General features: G+C 45.5%; 4 protein-coding genes across 4 annotated transcripts; 3 read left to right on the top strand and 1 right to left on the bottom strand.

Annotated features, from left to right (window-relative positions):
- Positions 1 to 156: 156 nt before the first annotated feature.
- N7447_003115 (oxygenase MpaB family protein) lies at positions 157 to 1,694 on the top strand (the record flags this gene model as incomplete). Its single annotated transcript, XM_057227390.1, has 4 exons — positions 157 to 507; positions 560 to 588; positions 649 to 1,375; positions 1,428 to 1,694. 4 exons carry the CDS (start codon positions 157 to 159, stop codon positions 1,692 to 1,694), a joined length of 1,374 nt encoding a protein of 457 aa, XP_057091406.1.
- Positions 1,695 to 3,757: 2,063 nt separating this feature from the next.
- Positions 3,758 to 5,564, top strand: N7447_003114 (serine hydrolase domain-containing protein; the record flags this gene model as incomplete). The annotated part of the gene is made up of 2 exons (XM_057227389.1): positions 3,758 to 4,608; positions 4,646 to 5,564. 2 exons carry the CDS (start codon positions 3,758 to 3,760, stop codon positions 5,562 to 5,564), a joined length of 1,770 nt encoding a protein of 589 aa, XP_057091405.1.
- Positions 5,565 to 5,657: 93 nt separating this feature from the next.
- On the bottom strand, positions 5,658 to 6,831 carry N7447_003113 (HpcH/HpaI aldolase family protein; the record flags this gene model as incomplete). Its single annotated transcript, XM_057227388.1, has 6 exons — positions 5,658 to 5,812; positions 5,867 to 5,983; positions 6,036 to 6,258; positions 6,340 to 6,468; positions 6,525 to 6,648; positions 6,767 to 6,831. The coding sequence occupies 6 exons, from the start codon at positions 6,829 to 6,831 to the stop codon at positions 5,658 to 5,660; spliced, it is 813 nt and encodes a 270-aa protein (XP_057091404.1).
- An 859-nt stretch (positions 6,832 to 7,690) lies between these two features.
- N7447_003112 (Auxin Efflux Carrier superfamily) lies at positions 7,691 to 9,088 on the top strand (the record flags this gene model as incomplete). Its single annotated transcript, XM_057227387.1, has 3 exons — positions 7,691 to 7,922; positions 7,989 to 8,953; positions 9,005 to 9,088. The coding sequence occupies 3 exons, from the start codon at positions 7,691 to 7,693 to the stop codon at positions 9,086 to 9,088; spliced, it is 1,281 nt and encodes a 426-aa protein (XP_057091403.1).
- Positions 9,089 to 13,753: the final 4,665 nt, after the last annotated feature.

Genomic DNA, 13,753 nt, shown 5'->3' with positions numbered 1-13,753 from the left:
ACAGTACAAATCCGGGGTAATCTTAGTGGCTAAAATGGCTTCACATGTCCTAACCCCTCTCCTCATAACCGTGGACCACGGCATACAAAGCCGTTGAAGAAACCTCTTATAAATACACAAATAATATTCGAACTGTACTATGAGTCCACCGCAATCATGGTGTTGAAGAATCCCATAAATAGTACCGAGTGCCACTACTGGGATTATTCCTTTCATTGGACTGACCTCCACTCCTCTGCCGATGACCTCAAGCCGTTGGTATACAGCTGCGATTCCCTGGTTGACGAATGTGTGGAGCGCTTGAACAAAATTCCCTCCGATGATGGCGCCGATAAACGGCCTTTCAAAAAGGATCTTTATGGCTTACTGAGGGATCATGCGGGGGAGGATCCAAAGCTTAACGAGCTCTGGGCTGAGATCAACACAGTTCCGGAATGGGTTGACTGGGATCAAATTCAACGGGCCCAGGATGCGTTCTTCCGATATGGCCTTCCTATTCTTAATGTTGTGAGTGGTCAATACAAGTATGTTTAAGGAAAAGGACTGACCTCATCAATAGCTCAACTTTGAAAGTTTACTTGGTGGAATGTCAGAGCATCTTTCCACTTCAAGAAAATGAGTGTCAGCCAAAAACTGATCTTTATCTAGGGGAGCAACGCGAGTCGTCGAAACCCTTTCGCGAACAGGTGGGTTCGGAGCCAAGGTGGTACGTCGACGATTACTCGAGACGCTTCAGCATATACTTCAGGTCAACAATTCGATGGAAGGCATGAGACCGGGCGGAGACGGCCACATCTCATGTGTTCGTGTGCGACTACTTCATTCCTCTGTCCGCAAGAGGATCCTAAGTCTGGTAGATCAGAATCCAGAATACTACGATGTCAATAAATACGGAACACCGGTTAACGATTTAGACTGCATTGGGACAATCAACACATTCTGTAGCTCGGTGATATGGATGGGTCTTCCGCGACAAGGCATCTACCTCAGTCAGCAAGAGACCGAAGACTACATCGCGTTGTGGAGACTAGTCGCATATTATATGGGCACACCGACGGATCCCTTTGCGAGCACATCGAAAGCTCGTGCTATGATGGAGTCCCTTCTGGTGTCCGAGATCGATCCCACCGAGACCGGAAAGATTCTTGCGAAGAATATCATTATTGGTCTGGAGAATACAGCCCCGGCTTTTGCATCCAAGGAGTTCATGGAGGCGATGAGTCGACTACTCAATGGAGATCAACTCGCCGATGAGCTTGATATCCCTCGGCCTAATTTATACTATCGGATGTTGATCTGGGGATATTGTTTCTGGGTTATGGGTATTTCATATATCGTGCCAAAGATATATTTCCTCGACAGGATGATGATTTCGGTATGTGAATTATCCATCATTTTTGAACTTTTCTAACGGATAACTTTCCTAGCTCCGCCGCAGACGCTTTTACAAGCTAATCCTCGATGAGAAAACGGGTCTTGGGGAGGAGTCGCGGTTTGAGTTCAAATATGTGCCTACTCTCACTCGCACCACCCGTCTCGGGCAGCGAAGAAGCACAAAATTTGAAAGATCCGGGATCGAAAGTCTGGCGCATTTAGGTCTTCTGGGGGCTTTTACTGTAGTAGTTACGTTAAGTATGGGATTTATCTTTGCGGTGAGAACGGTTTCTTCGCAGCTCTTCGTGGTTGGAGCTTGATTTGGGATGTGCTATGTATATATCTTCGCTTGAGTACTTCAATTGTTCCCATCTCTAAGATATTCGAGTTGAAACCGAACAGGCGCTGACTCGTTACTACAGCACCTTGGCTCCTACCACCGTAATTAGTAGCCAGATATATGCTCTCCGGGCCCTTTACTTGCGTAAAGTAAGAGAGCAATGTACTATATATTAGTTTAATTGATTATTTGACCGACTATCTACATGATATAAATTATTGATGAAACGAATATATATAGGGGATTGATATATCCACCCCCCCTGGATAATCTCACCCCCCTCTGCCTGAAATTTGGCCTGATTCTCCGCTTATATAATTCATCTGCCCTAACTATAAGGCATCTCTATATTCTGCCGGCCTAATTCTGCCAGCCCAAACTGCAGTTTTGAATTCTGGTTTACATAGTAAAAAAGACCTTATTTTACTCAGAAAATAAGGGCTGAATGTCATAGAAGGCTTTACATAACTGTCTACATTTTCCTTAATAGTAAGAGGTATGTGAGGCCTAACATGTTGATGATATTGAGGCTTTTTGAGGACACAAATGCGATGAAAAATGGGTTGAGAATGATAAACTCCAAGCTGGAAGCCAGAATTGATAAATCAACTGGGCGTTAGCCATTATTGAAATTTTCGTTTCCTGTTAACTACGGAGTGACTTAGTTTTGCTAGTAGTTTACATAGTAAGGGTAGGTACCACGGAGGGACTCTGAATTCTCAGAAGTTGACCAGAAGGCGGCGAGAAAAGCGGTCAGTTGATGCCTCATGGTTAGGGCAGACGCAAAAATCAGGCCAAAATCAGGCATGGGGGGGTGAGATTATCCAAGGGGGGGGTGGATATATCAATCCCCTATATATATAGTTGAAGTTAAGATATATATTTTCAACCTGGAACAACGCTGTGGAGGTCCAGTGATTGTGGACCCCCGTCGTTGACTTCCACTTTTATATTTTTAGCTTATGATCCCTTTAAAATGATCTCCCAGTTCAGTAATCATCATTAGAACCCTTTCGTACTTGTCTATTACAATTGCCATCGTCAAACTAGAACGCCACTCACGTGAGTTCTTCCATTTACATCCCGGATCCCCAGGTTGATCCGTCCCGGCAGGGAAACCTGGCAGATTCAAGAGTGAAGGATAAGAGAATTAGCCTTACAGCCTTATTAATTAGAATATAAAGTCTTAAAATGTGCACTTATCACGTAATATACCATTTCATGATCATACAAAGAGTTGCGCGTCAGATAATTTCTCTAAGATACATTCATTAAATAAAAAAAAGTAGACATCAGAAGATGTCTGGAACCAGTATGATAAGAGTGGGATTCGAACCCACGCCTCTTGCGAGACCAGGAAACTATTGCTAGTTGTGGAGTCAAGGTATACCTTAACCTGGCGCCTTAGACCAACTCGGCCATCTTACCAATTTGATGTGTGAGTCTCAAGTATAATCAATCATGTACAAGGATAGGATACTTGATGCCAAGAAAAGGAGCGCCGCATGCCACCCGATCGGGTTTAGTCTTCATAAGTGGCTTTGGTTCGTATTGTTGACCATCGAAAGACAAATTTAACATTGATAACACCGCCTCGAGGATCACCAACCAGAATTTCTAGAAATGGTTCAACGCAGCGAACTGGAGCTGTGCGTCGCGTCACTGCCCCCGACAGCTGCCTTGAACCAGAATCAGAAGAGCGGTACGGAGTACATCAGATCGAATCGAGATATCATACGAGGGATCTGCACTATACATAGTATCTAGGCGAAATCCGACGAGCCAATTGTTGTTATTGTGGTTGCTCGGTTGACACGGATGCACCGGTAGATCGACAATCCTCCCTGATGGCCCCCAAGTAGGACAGCACGGCCGAAGAATGACACAGCCTTGTATCGCAGAGAATAAACGTCACACTTGATTATACCGCAGTTTGGAGGAGATATAAGGCCAGGCCAGTGTGCAGCACTGGTTGAAATTTCAGTCAAGTCAATCGACATTTACTTCCAATTGAATATTTGAACCAATCTTTTCAAAGACACCATGCGGCTACCTAATTATGTGTTCGCCGGCTTGGTTTCCCTCCCAATAACTTTTGCCAATCTTCTAGGGCCGTCATATCCTCCTCCCAGGGACTTGTCCAGCAGCCGCAGTCTGGTCGCCGCCAGCTGGAAGAACCTGACTTCCCAACTCAACACTGTCCTCGCCGATAACCATGCCGACCAAACGAGTCCGGTGTCTGCACTGAAGAACCTCACATTCTCTGCTGGGTTGTTTTCCACACTTGACCCGAAAGCAAAGGATCTTCAAATCCACCACACCGCCAAGGAAGTTGCAAACTCCCCGGTTGGAGCGAGGAAGGTGGATGGAAACAGCATCTACAAGATTGCCAGTGTATCGAAACTCTTTACTGTTCTTGCTGGGCTTATAGAGCTGAAGCCCCGGGACTGGGACCGTCCAATCACCGACATCTTCCCATTCTTGGCTGAGCATGTTCAGAATCAACACAACAAGTCCCGGCTTGTCTATGATGTTCAATGGGACAAGATCACCCTCAAATCCCTTGCGGGTCAGATGAGCGGCATACCACACGGTGCCACCGAAGACTTCCTACAAACCTTTGCTCTATACAAGTATATCGAAGGCTCTGATGAACCTGCCTTGACTGATCCAAATTTCTACGGTCTTCCACTCCTGAACGAGAGCAACTTGTCGCTATGGCCATCATGCTTGGGCGAACAGACCATGGGCTGTAACCCAGTTTCTTGGGATGTGTCCCACGCCCCAAGGCCGCCAGTTTTCCTTCCCTGGCAAAGCCCCGAGTATGCGAACGGTGGTTATATCTTCCTCGGTCTCGCAATCTCAAATCTCACAGGGAAGACCATGGATAAATGGTATAATGATTCAATCTTCGAGCCCCTGGGGTTGAAGTCCACTTACTCGTCTCCGCCTGCCAACTCCACGCGCCCCCCGTTCCGTTCTCTCGGAGGAGCTTGACACACAATTCACACCAGATGGAGGCGCTACAAACCCCTCCGGTGGGCTATTCTCGACAACCAACGACCTCTCCAAGCTCGGTGTCGCCCTCCTAAATTCCACCCTCCTCCCCTCCGAAAAGACACGGGAATGGATGAAACCCGTCACTCACACTTCGAGTCTACGCTACTCGGTCGGCTCACCGTGGGAGATTTATCGATTCGTCCACGCAGGATCAGGCGTAGTCACCGACCTGTACACCAAACTCGGAGACTCCGGATACTATGGTGGCATCGTGGTCGTGATACCCGACTTCAACGCTGGCTTCACTCTCCTCAGCGCCAGCACGCAACCCAGCCGCAGCAGCGAGGTCCTCTTAGCCATTGACCTTATCACTAATGCCATCATTCCAGCGCTTATGGCGCAAGCCGCAGCAGAAGCGGGGCATAATTTCGCCGGAGCATACAAAGCCGAAGACTTGAATTCGTCATTGACACTCACTGTTGTGCCACCTACCGATCCCGCGCCTGGTTTGAATATCACTTCGTGGATTAGCAATGGCACGGATATCACGGCGTTAGTGCCGAGACTCTTTGGTGGTATCGGCTCAAGACTTGTGCCGTCTATTGTTTCCGAGAAGGCCAGTGGGGAACTCGCTTTGCGGGGATACACAGTTACTCAGGGCCAGCATCCTGGAGTGGGTTCCTCATCAAGTCTGTTCTCTTCTTTCTATGATTTCAACGACTGGACTATGCTGGACCAGTTGACTTGGGGCGGTATAGCTACCTCACTCTTCGTTTTTGATGTCGAGGAAACTGGAACTGTCAAGTCGGTGACACCGGGTGCCTACAGAGTGAGGATGGCGAAGCAGTGATCAAGCCAACATGATGCGAGCTCTGAATGATAATATAGTTGAATTCATTGCGTCACTTCTTTGTACACATAATCAATACAACACCGAGACATTTCAATAACCGTCCCGCTTTGCTTGGACCTTAGAACTGCCCTTAGCCTTCTCTAATTGGTTGAGCATGCCGTCACCGATGACAGCGACATCAGTAGTGATGGAAACCATATCAAAGCCCTGCTGTGCGCGACGAAGAGCGTCATCACCATCGGAGCCTGGAAATCACGTTAGACACAATCGCAAGTGAAACCAGCAAAGACAACACATACAGAAGATAGCAGCCTTCTTTCCAGCAGATCTAGCAGCATCCAGAACACGCTGAATAGCAGCCTCATGCTCCTCACCACCGCGGGTGACACGCATCTGCTTAGCGAGGTCGAAGGGTCCTGCAAAGAAAGGTTAGCAAATTCCACAGTCAACAGAAATGTCCAATCTCACCAATAAACAAAACATCAAGTCCATCGACCTTGGCAATCTCCTCTACATTCTCAACACCGGGCCGCGACTCAATCTGCACAATAACCAGCACTTCGTCGTGTGTCTTCTCATCGTACTCAGAAGGCTTCACGCCGGGGAATGAATGCGGTGTGAACATGGGTCCGTATCCACGGACTCCGACAGGGGGGTACTTGCAATAGCTGACGACCTTAGCAGCGTCCTCCTATTGACAGAAAAGCATAGGTTAGCATCTAGTATAGGTCCGAGGGAATTAACAAATAAGCCAATGGTTGGTTACACATACTGCAGAGTGACACATAGGGGTCATAATTCCGTGAGCGCCAGCATCAAGAGCACGCTTGATCATCCACTCTTCGGGCCATGGCACACGGATAATAGGGCTAGCGCCTTCGTGGCCGACGGCATTAGTGAGCTAAGTGTATTTGTTAATAACTGAACCCAGCTATAGTGACCGGTTGAAGGACGAACCTCATAATAATGGGTGTCGTTAATCAATCCATGCTCGGCGTCAACTAGGACCCAGCTGAATCCGCCTTCCGTGAACTCGGGGCTGCGACGGAGGATGGTCTTTGCGACAGGGGCGCTGGGGAGGCTGTATGAGGTCCGTTAGTTCAGTTGTTCTCTCTTTCCCCCCCATGCTGGATCGAGCTTCGAGGTTGGAATGAAATGCAGCGGGGAGCTGCCCCTCCGAATGCGGGGGATAAACATACGTCAACCAGAAGCCGTACGCCACTGGGGTGGTTTCCAGGGCCGAGCGAAGTGTGACGGAAGACATTATTGAAGAATGAGAAGATGTGTATAATAGTTGAAGATCAAAAGGTGTTTCAATGTTCTTTATGTTGTTTACGCTGAAGAGGGGACATCTCGGTCTTCCTCCGACCGATTACCCGAGGCCCCCCACATCGTTTGAATGGCTAAATGTTAGAGGATTGTTTTTTCTATATATTTGTTTGAATTCTAGTATTTCAGGCATTTAGAAAACAGCATTGAGTTGTTATGGAAATCGACTTGAAGTATAACGTGATGTAGGGCAGAAAATTAGGGCTGCTATCCCTGTCTTGTAGCTTAAAGCACCCCACGGGGACTTCCCCGTGTACTCGGTAGTGGACTCCCCCGAAGGCCGAATATTTACTTCTCGGTAAAAATGATATAAGGACGGTCGTTTAATGACCTCTATATTTGACGATATTGAAACCTTATATCTCAATAACAATGTGTTTGATTCCATATTTACTCGATAGATGTCGATAAGGATTTTTGAAGGATATATACCAAGTTCAAGGAAAAAAGAAGTTGCAATATTGTAGTGTCAAAAATTATATCGCTCTAAGTTAGAAATACATATATTTTCATCACCAAGCTACAAAAACCCTCTAAACTCTGTATTAAGGTTGGGTATTACATAAAAACCATTAACCTACAAGGAAACGCCTCTATACGCCACTGTTATTGAGATATCAAGATGTAATTTATCCCATTTACTATGTGTATCGAACTGCGTCACTCGACTTGCATGCGTCACTCGCTTACCGAATACGTTAGTTAGATAGTTCCGGAGTTTGCCCCTTTCTCAATACAACTCTCTCCCTCCTGACTCTCTGAGCCTTGTGGTCTCAACAATATTTGAATCCAAAATGCCCAACGAAGGGTTAGTGGTACCCTTCCTGGGTGCATTACAAGCCTGTGTTTCCGTACTATTAACAATGTGCTACGGGTTTGCTGCTCGTCGGCTCCAATTGATCCACGAGACTACAATCAATGACATGTTGGGATTAGGCGTGAAAATCCTCCTACCGGCACTACTTATCGTGCATCTAGGCGAACAGCTTCATCTCGGGACAGCGATGAACTATATTCCAGTCATAAGTATATCATGACAACCCTTGATGAACCTAGCATAACTGACTTATCATGTCTATCTCCTGTTCCTAGTCTGGTCAGTCCTCTACACATCAGCATCGATTGGCATTGCGCATTTCTTATCCCGTCTGCTTGGCCTACCTCAATGGGTTATACCGACTTGCGCTTTCAACAACACCACGTCTCTACCCTTGCTACTTCTCCATTCCCTCGAGAGTGTAGGAAGTCTGAAACTGATCCTACCTCATGGCGAGTCCACATCGTCAGCAATCGACCGTGCTCAGAGTTACTTCCTTGTTTGCGGCGTAATCAGCAAGACCATCGCGTATATCGTCGGACCGAAGATGTTACAAGATCGCGGAGATAATCTTGAATCAGAAGAGCGAAATCACACCGCAAGCATACTAGCGGAAGACGAGCGACTCAGTGAAGAAACCTCACTACTCCCACAGCGCGCCCAACAAGTCCGAATATCGACCGGGAACCTGATCCGGCGACCGATGCACTGGCTCGGCTCCTTATTCCCTCACCGAGTCAAGCACGAACTCCTGGCACCATTCGAGTCTCCATTCGCGGACGTAGCAATACTCTGCACGATTCTCGGTACGGTGCTGGGCCTAGTGCCCTCGTTACACCGAGCTTTTTTCTTTGACGAGGAAGATGGTGGGATATTCAATGCGTGGCTGACTGCAAGTGTCGACAACATCGGTGGGCTATTTACAACGCTGCAAGTCTTCATGGTTGGATGTAAGCTTGGTATTACATTTGAGCGGATGGTTGCAGAAGGAAATTCGGCCCGGATTCCTGCCAAAGCTATCACGACGATCTTTGTCGTTCGTTTGGTGGTCTGGCCGGCACTGAGTATTTCACTGATTTACGGACTAGCTAAGAGGACTAGTCTCCTTGGGGATGATCCAATGCTTTGGTTTAGTATGATGCTGATGCCTGCCGGTCCACCGGCGCTGGTGATTTCGGGGTTGGCAGAATTGGCGCAGGCGTCTGAGCTAGAAAAGATGGTTATTGCGAAGACGTTGACGGTGTGTAGTAATAAGTTTACGGAGAAACGACATTTCGCTGACTATATTTAGATCATGTATGCGTTATCGCCATTTATATGTTTTACCATCACGGGAGCGCTTAAAGCTTCCGAGGCAGTGTTGAAAGAGAAATGATAAGGTCTACATGTCGGGGACAAGATTTGGAATAAGATGTTGATTCGAGGGATCCAATGTTATCTCTAGAACCATTGGTTGCTCAAAAAACCTCATTAATCTCATCGCATCATCACCATATTCGTCGTCCACCTTGACGAAAGAGTGTCGTCGTATTAAGAGTAGGAGTCGTGAAGAAATGGTTTACTTCTAAGATTGGTGGGTTAGCCTTTGCACCTGAAATAACCTGGGATGTCACATACTCCGCAGCCCTTGCAGTCACACTTGTCGCCACAAGAGCAGGACTGGGCACCGCCAGTGCAGTTGCAAGTAGACCCGCAGCCGCAACCCATGATAAAATATGTGGATTAAGTTGGGTAGTTTAGTGGTAGTGGTGTTCGTAGTATTGATTGCGTGATTGAAAAGGACCTTGGAGGCTAGTGGTATGGAAGAAGCGATTATATATCTGTATGACTAGTATCATCATCATGCCGTCATATGGAAACCTCATTTACACCTGCCAGCTTTTCCCGAATTATGTAACAAAGTGGTAATCGACAGCATATATGCGTGGCAATGTATATCCAGGTGTAAGCATCATTGACATGGTAGAACTTTCTAGACGGAAGAACCCTCTTGCAGTAACATTATTATGCTTGCGGGTAAAAGTGGATGATATCGAAAAAGATGGAAACGGCGAAAGTGCTATACGGGTAGAGAGGAGAAAGCATGGAACAGACGAACGAGAACGTGGAAAAGGATTGCAACCTTCGTGTCAACATCAACATGTCTATGCTATGTTGGCCATAATCCAGAATTCCTCCGATTTCCAGGTGGTCGGCCTTAGCATTCCAACAATGACGTCATCGGAAGCTAACTAGTGTTAATGGCCCCAGCAAATTGTCATTCTCTTTGGAGCATTCGCACATATGTGCCGTGCCGTACGCGTTTCAAAGTAGCCAATTATGATCAAAAAAACATAACGCCTGTAGGAAAAAATCAGTATAGGAGGGGTCAGCGGTTCAGGGGCGTGCAGGCGTGGTGATTAGGGCATTCAGGTGAACGGCTGGAGGGACTGAACGGTAGGGCGGCAAGGGCAGTTTCAAAAAATAAAAAACATACAACAGCATGTGTATGACTGTGGTCACCTAGCGCTCACAGTTCCGGCATGGGCGGCTCGCCACTCTATTCAGGGCTGATATCCACCCACCTGAATATTCAGCCCGTACAGCAAAAGATACAATAAAAATTTCCCACTTGATATACAGTTTCTAGCTGCTCCCATACAAGGGGTGTTGAATTCCGTATCACACTCACGTAAAACCAGTCGGCCGAGACAGGACACATTACAGCAGGGCGAAGACTTGCCCTCACAGAACTCTGCCACAATAGGCTTAGCGGACGAAGTAGGTTGACCGTTGAGTACCGGAGTTGGCGTATATGCGGGTGTAGCCTGAAGAAACACTGCAGTTCATCACCCCCACGTTCGGTGATATCTTTAGAAGCAGAAGCGCCAAGAAAGGGGACATTCGTTTTTACCAACAGCCACGGGAAACTGGTCATCACAGCAGCCTCATTGCACCCGGGGTCTGTGTAATTTCGCCAGAGAAAGTTGTATTATTATTGTTGTTATCCGTGTGTTTGCTTTGGAGAGTGATAGAAATGTGTACAACAATGTATGGTTATTCTATAATGGGCAATCACACAAACGTAATATGTTCAAGAATAGTAGACCGTTTTGATCAAAATTACACTGTTCTATATAACTACATGTATATAATTGCCTCACTATAATAATAAATGTATTGCAAGGGACAATCATCGCCAATGATGGTGGACAAATCTGCATCACTCTCTCCAATGGCGAGCCTGTGGTGCTGGTTGCGAGTACTTAGTTGAGAGTGACTAGTTCTCTCTAATCGGGTCTTCATAACTACCTAGCTGCAGCGAGTTTAGGAGTTTATACTATTCAGTTATACGATAGTCCCTATCATGTTGTCAGGCCTGCTCCTGATCAACAATATGGTTCTATTGGCGCAACGACATTCTTGTCATCTTTCATTTTTGTATTCAATGTAGTTGACGAAATTAAAGAATCTTTTATTTAGATGAAGTCTCTTCTCTGTCACTGTATGCCAAATTTATCTCAATTTCTGCTTCCACCCCGAGACCCATTCGGTTTAGAAGCAGTTGACTGTTCCAAAGAGGCCCATGTAATGAGCCACCAAAGAAAGGGGAAAAATCCACGGCCATTTCAGAAGTTCTATAAGGGTATGTGTGGCCGTGCAACGAACTTGACGTATACTTAATCTCTAACTAAGTCCTTTTAAAGTTAACACTTTGAACCCAAAAAAATTATATGGTTTATAGGGCACGAGGAAGGTACGTGAGCAGCACGTAAATAGAGTGATAGCTGCTAATGTGTAAATGTTCCCCAATATCACGTATTCTACTTAGTTGGACAAAAGGATAACTCAAGTTTGAAGGAAATTTAAACTGTGATTTGAAATACAGGTATAGTGATGTGACCATATGGCAAGAGGGGATTTCCTAATGAATCAAAAAAATAAAATAACACAAAAACATACTACCGCATGTCTAAGGTGGTCACATAGCGCTCACGGCTCGGGCATGGGCGGCTCGCCGCTATATTCAGGGCACCCAGGACGGATATTCAGTCCGTATAGCAAAGGGTATATTTCCTATTATAACTAAAAAAGCTACAAGTACCGTTCCTTTCCCTTCCGCTTTTATCATTCCAGCGTTGATTTATCACGAGCAAGATATGTACTAAGCAGACCTAATCTTGAAATATATGGCTAATGTTATAGATTTCGGGGAGTATAGTAATAATGCAATCCAGCGAGTAGTGCTACCACGAATAGAATCTAGTTATAGTTAGAAGCTGCTTATTTTCCACGAGTGCGTCTTAGCTCTAGGAGTAGAGAAGCAAATCGTTAAACGATACCTATATCCTTAGTTTTATGAGTTTATATCTATAGGCCATTATCCAATAGGATATTAGAACATATATGGCTTTTCTCCAGTGGGTTTTAAGAGGGATAGACAGTGGGATCGAAGAACGGCCTATAGTCGAGGCGATTGGGATTTGTTTTAGGAAATTCGCCACTAGTATACAAAGAAAAAGAAACTTTATAAAAATTCCCACTAGCCACTTGGACTACACTCAATGAGGTCTATACTAGTGTCCTTTCAAATAGTATAGTGTTAATAGTAGATAGCATAGTTATCGTAGGAGAGATGACTATAGATTAAGATTACTCTTTTCTTTTTAACTAAGTACATGAATAAAGATTCCCTAAATGGTTGGACTATCTTAATAACTCAATTATAGTGCCGAGACCACTATAAGTACCGTAGGACCCCTGCCGATCGTGCTAAAGTTTAATTATCGTAATGCTCGGGACATAACTATCTTATGGTAAAATTAGTCTACCAATGGTGACTATTGTCACGATCTACGTGATTATATGCTTTCGTTTGCTTTCTTTGTTCTTTGTTTCTTTGTTCTTTGTTTCTTTGTTCTTTGTTTCTTTGTTCTTTGTTTCTTTGTTCTTTGTTTCTTTGTTCTCCCTTTGTTACTATGCCTATTCGGGTAATAGTACCCTTCCCAATTAGGAAAGAGTTTGTTTCCTTGCTAAGATAGCTCTGCTATAAGATCCCCTGGGATTCACCACTTGCTCTCTCTCTATCTCTATTCTTCCTCCCCATCTTTGCTTTTCTAGTTGAATGCACTCTTTCTTCTTGATTGATCTGGCACGTAACAACTATCCTCATTTATATGATGAATAACTAGAAACAGGCATTTACAAGCCATGGCATTCCGTTATCCGAATCTTCAAGCGTCACAACCGGCCCTTTCTTGGGATCAACGAAGAAAATATCATCTAATGAATCCAAACAATGCTGGATATGTTTATAATCAATGTCTCGAGGGCAGACATGTCGACCAGTCTCTCTTGCAATCCAGTACCTCCTCAGAGCGAGGAGACAATGTGCAGGATGAAAGAGAGGATCGGTTAGAACCTTAACCGAATATGGATTTGACCAAAAGGACTCGTTGAGATAGTCTCCGTTAAGCTTGATCTTCTCTATTTCCGGATACCGTTCGCGAAACCATCGCTGATACTTCAGCTCCGTATCATCAATCAGGTCAGGCGCTACCATCGATTGGTCATCAAGCCGGATAAACCATGGTTGACGGATTGTTTCCTCGTCAAAATATTCCACAAAACGAGCCCATGGCTTGGTGAATTGGAGTTGATGTTTGAGGCCGATGCTTTGGCTGGTGTTCCATGTGAGCCAAAAGTCAGCCTCACTATTGTCGGAGTGCAAGCCACCAGGTGTGATCCAAACGCTGGTCAAAATTCCAATGCTCATTAATAGCACCATGACCAGAAGCGAAAGAGGAAAAAACCATGGAGAAACTTGACGCAGCTTTTTCATCACATGTGTACGAAGTACCTGTGGTGTAGCTAACCAGCTAATTGCTGGAGCATAAGACCGGTCACAGGCTGAAATATTCAAGATGGAAAGTAGATAGACATCAGGCGGGGTAGAAATGTTTTCCTTATCCAAGTCTAGTTGGAATGTGAAGCAGACCGATTGGAAGTCAGATTGTGAGATGAAGTCCGTTATACGGTCAACCATGTTCTCAAACGTCAT

This window comes from Penicillium robsamsonii (genome assembly GCF_028829455.1).
Source record: "Penicillium robsamsonii strain IBT 29466 chromosome Unknown utg000001l_segment0_segment0, whole genome shotgun sequence".
Taxonomy (NCBI): Eukaryota; Fungi; Ascomycota; class Eurotiomycetes; order Eurotiales; family Aspergillaceae; genus Penicillium; species Penicillium robsamsonii.
Note: the sequence above shows the minus strand (reverse complement) of the source record. Positions and strands in the feature narration are given on the sequence as shown.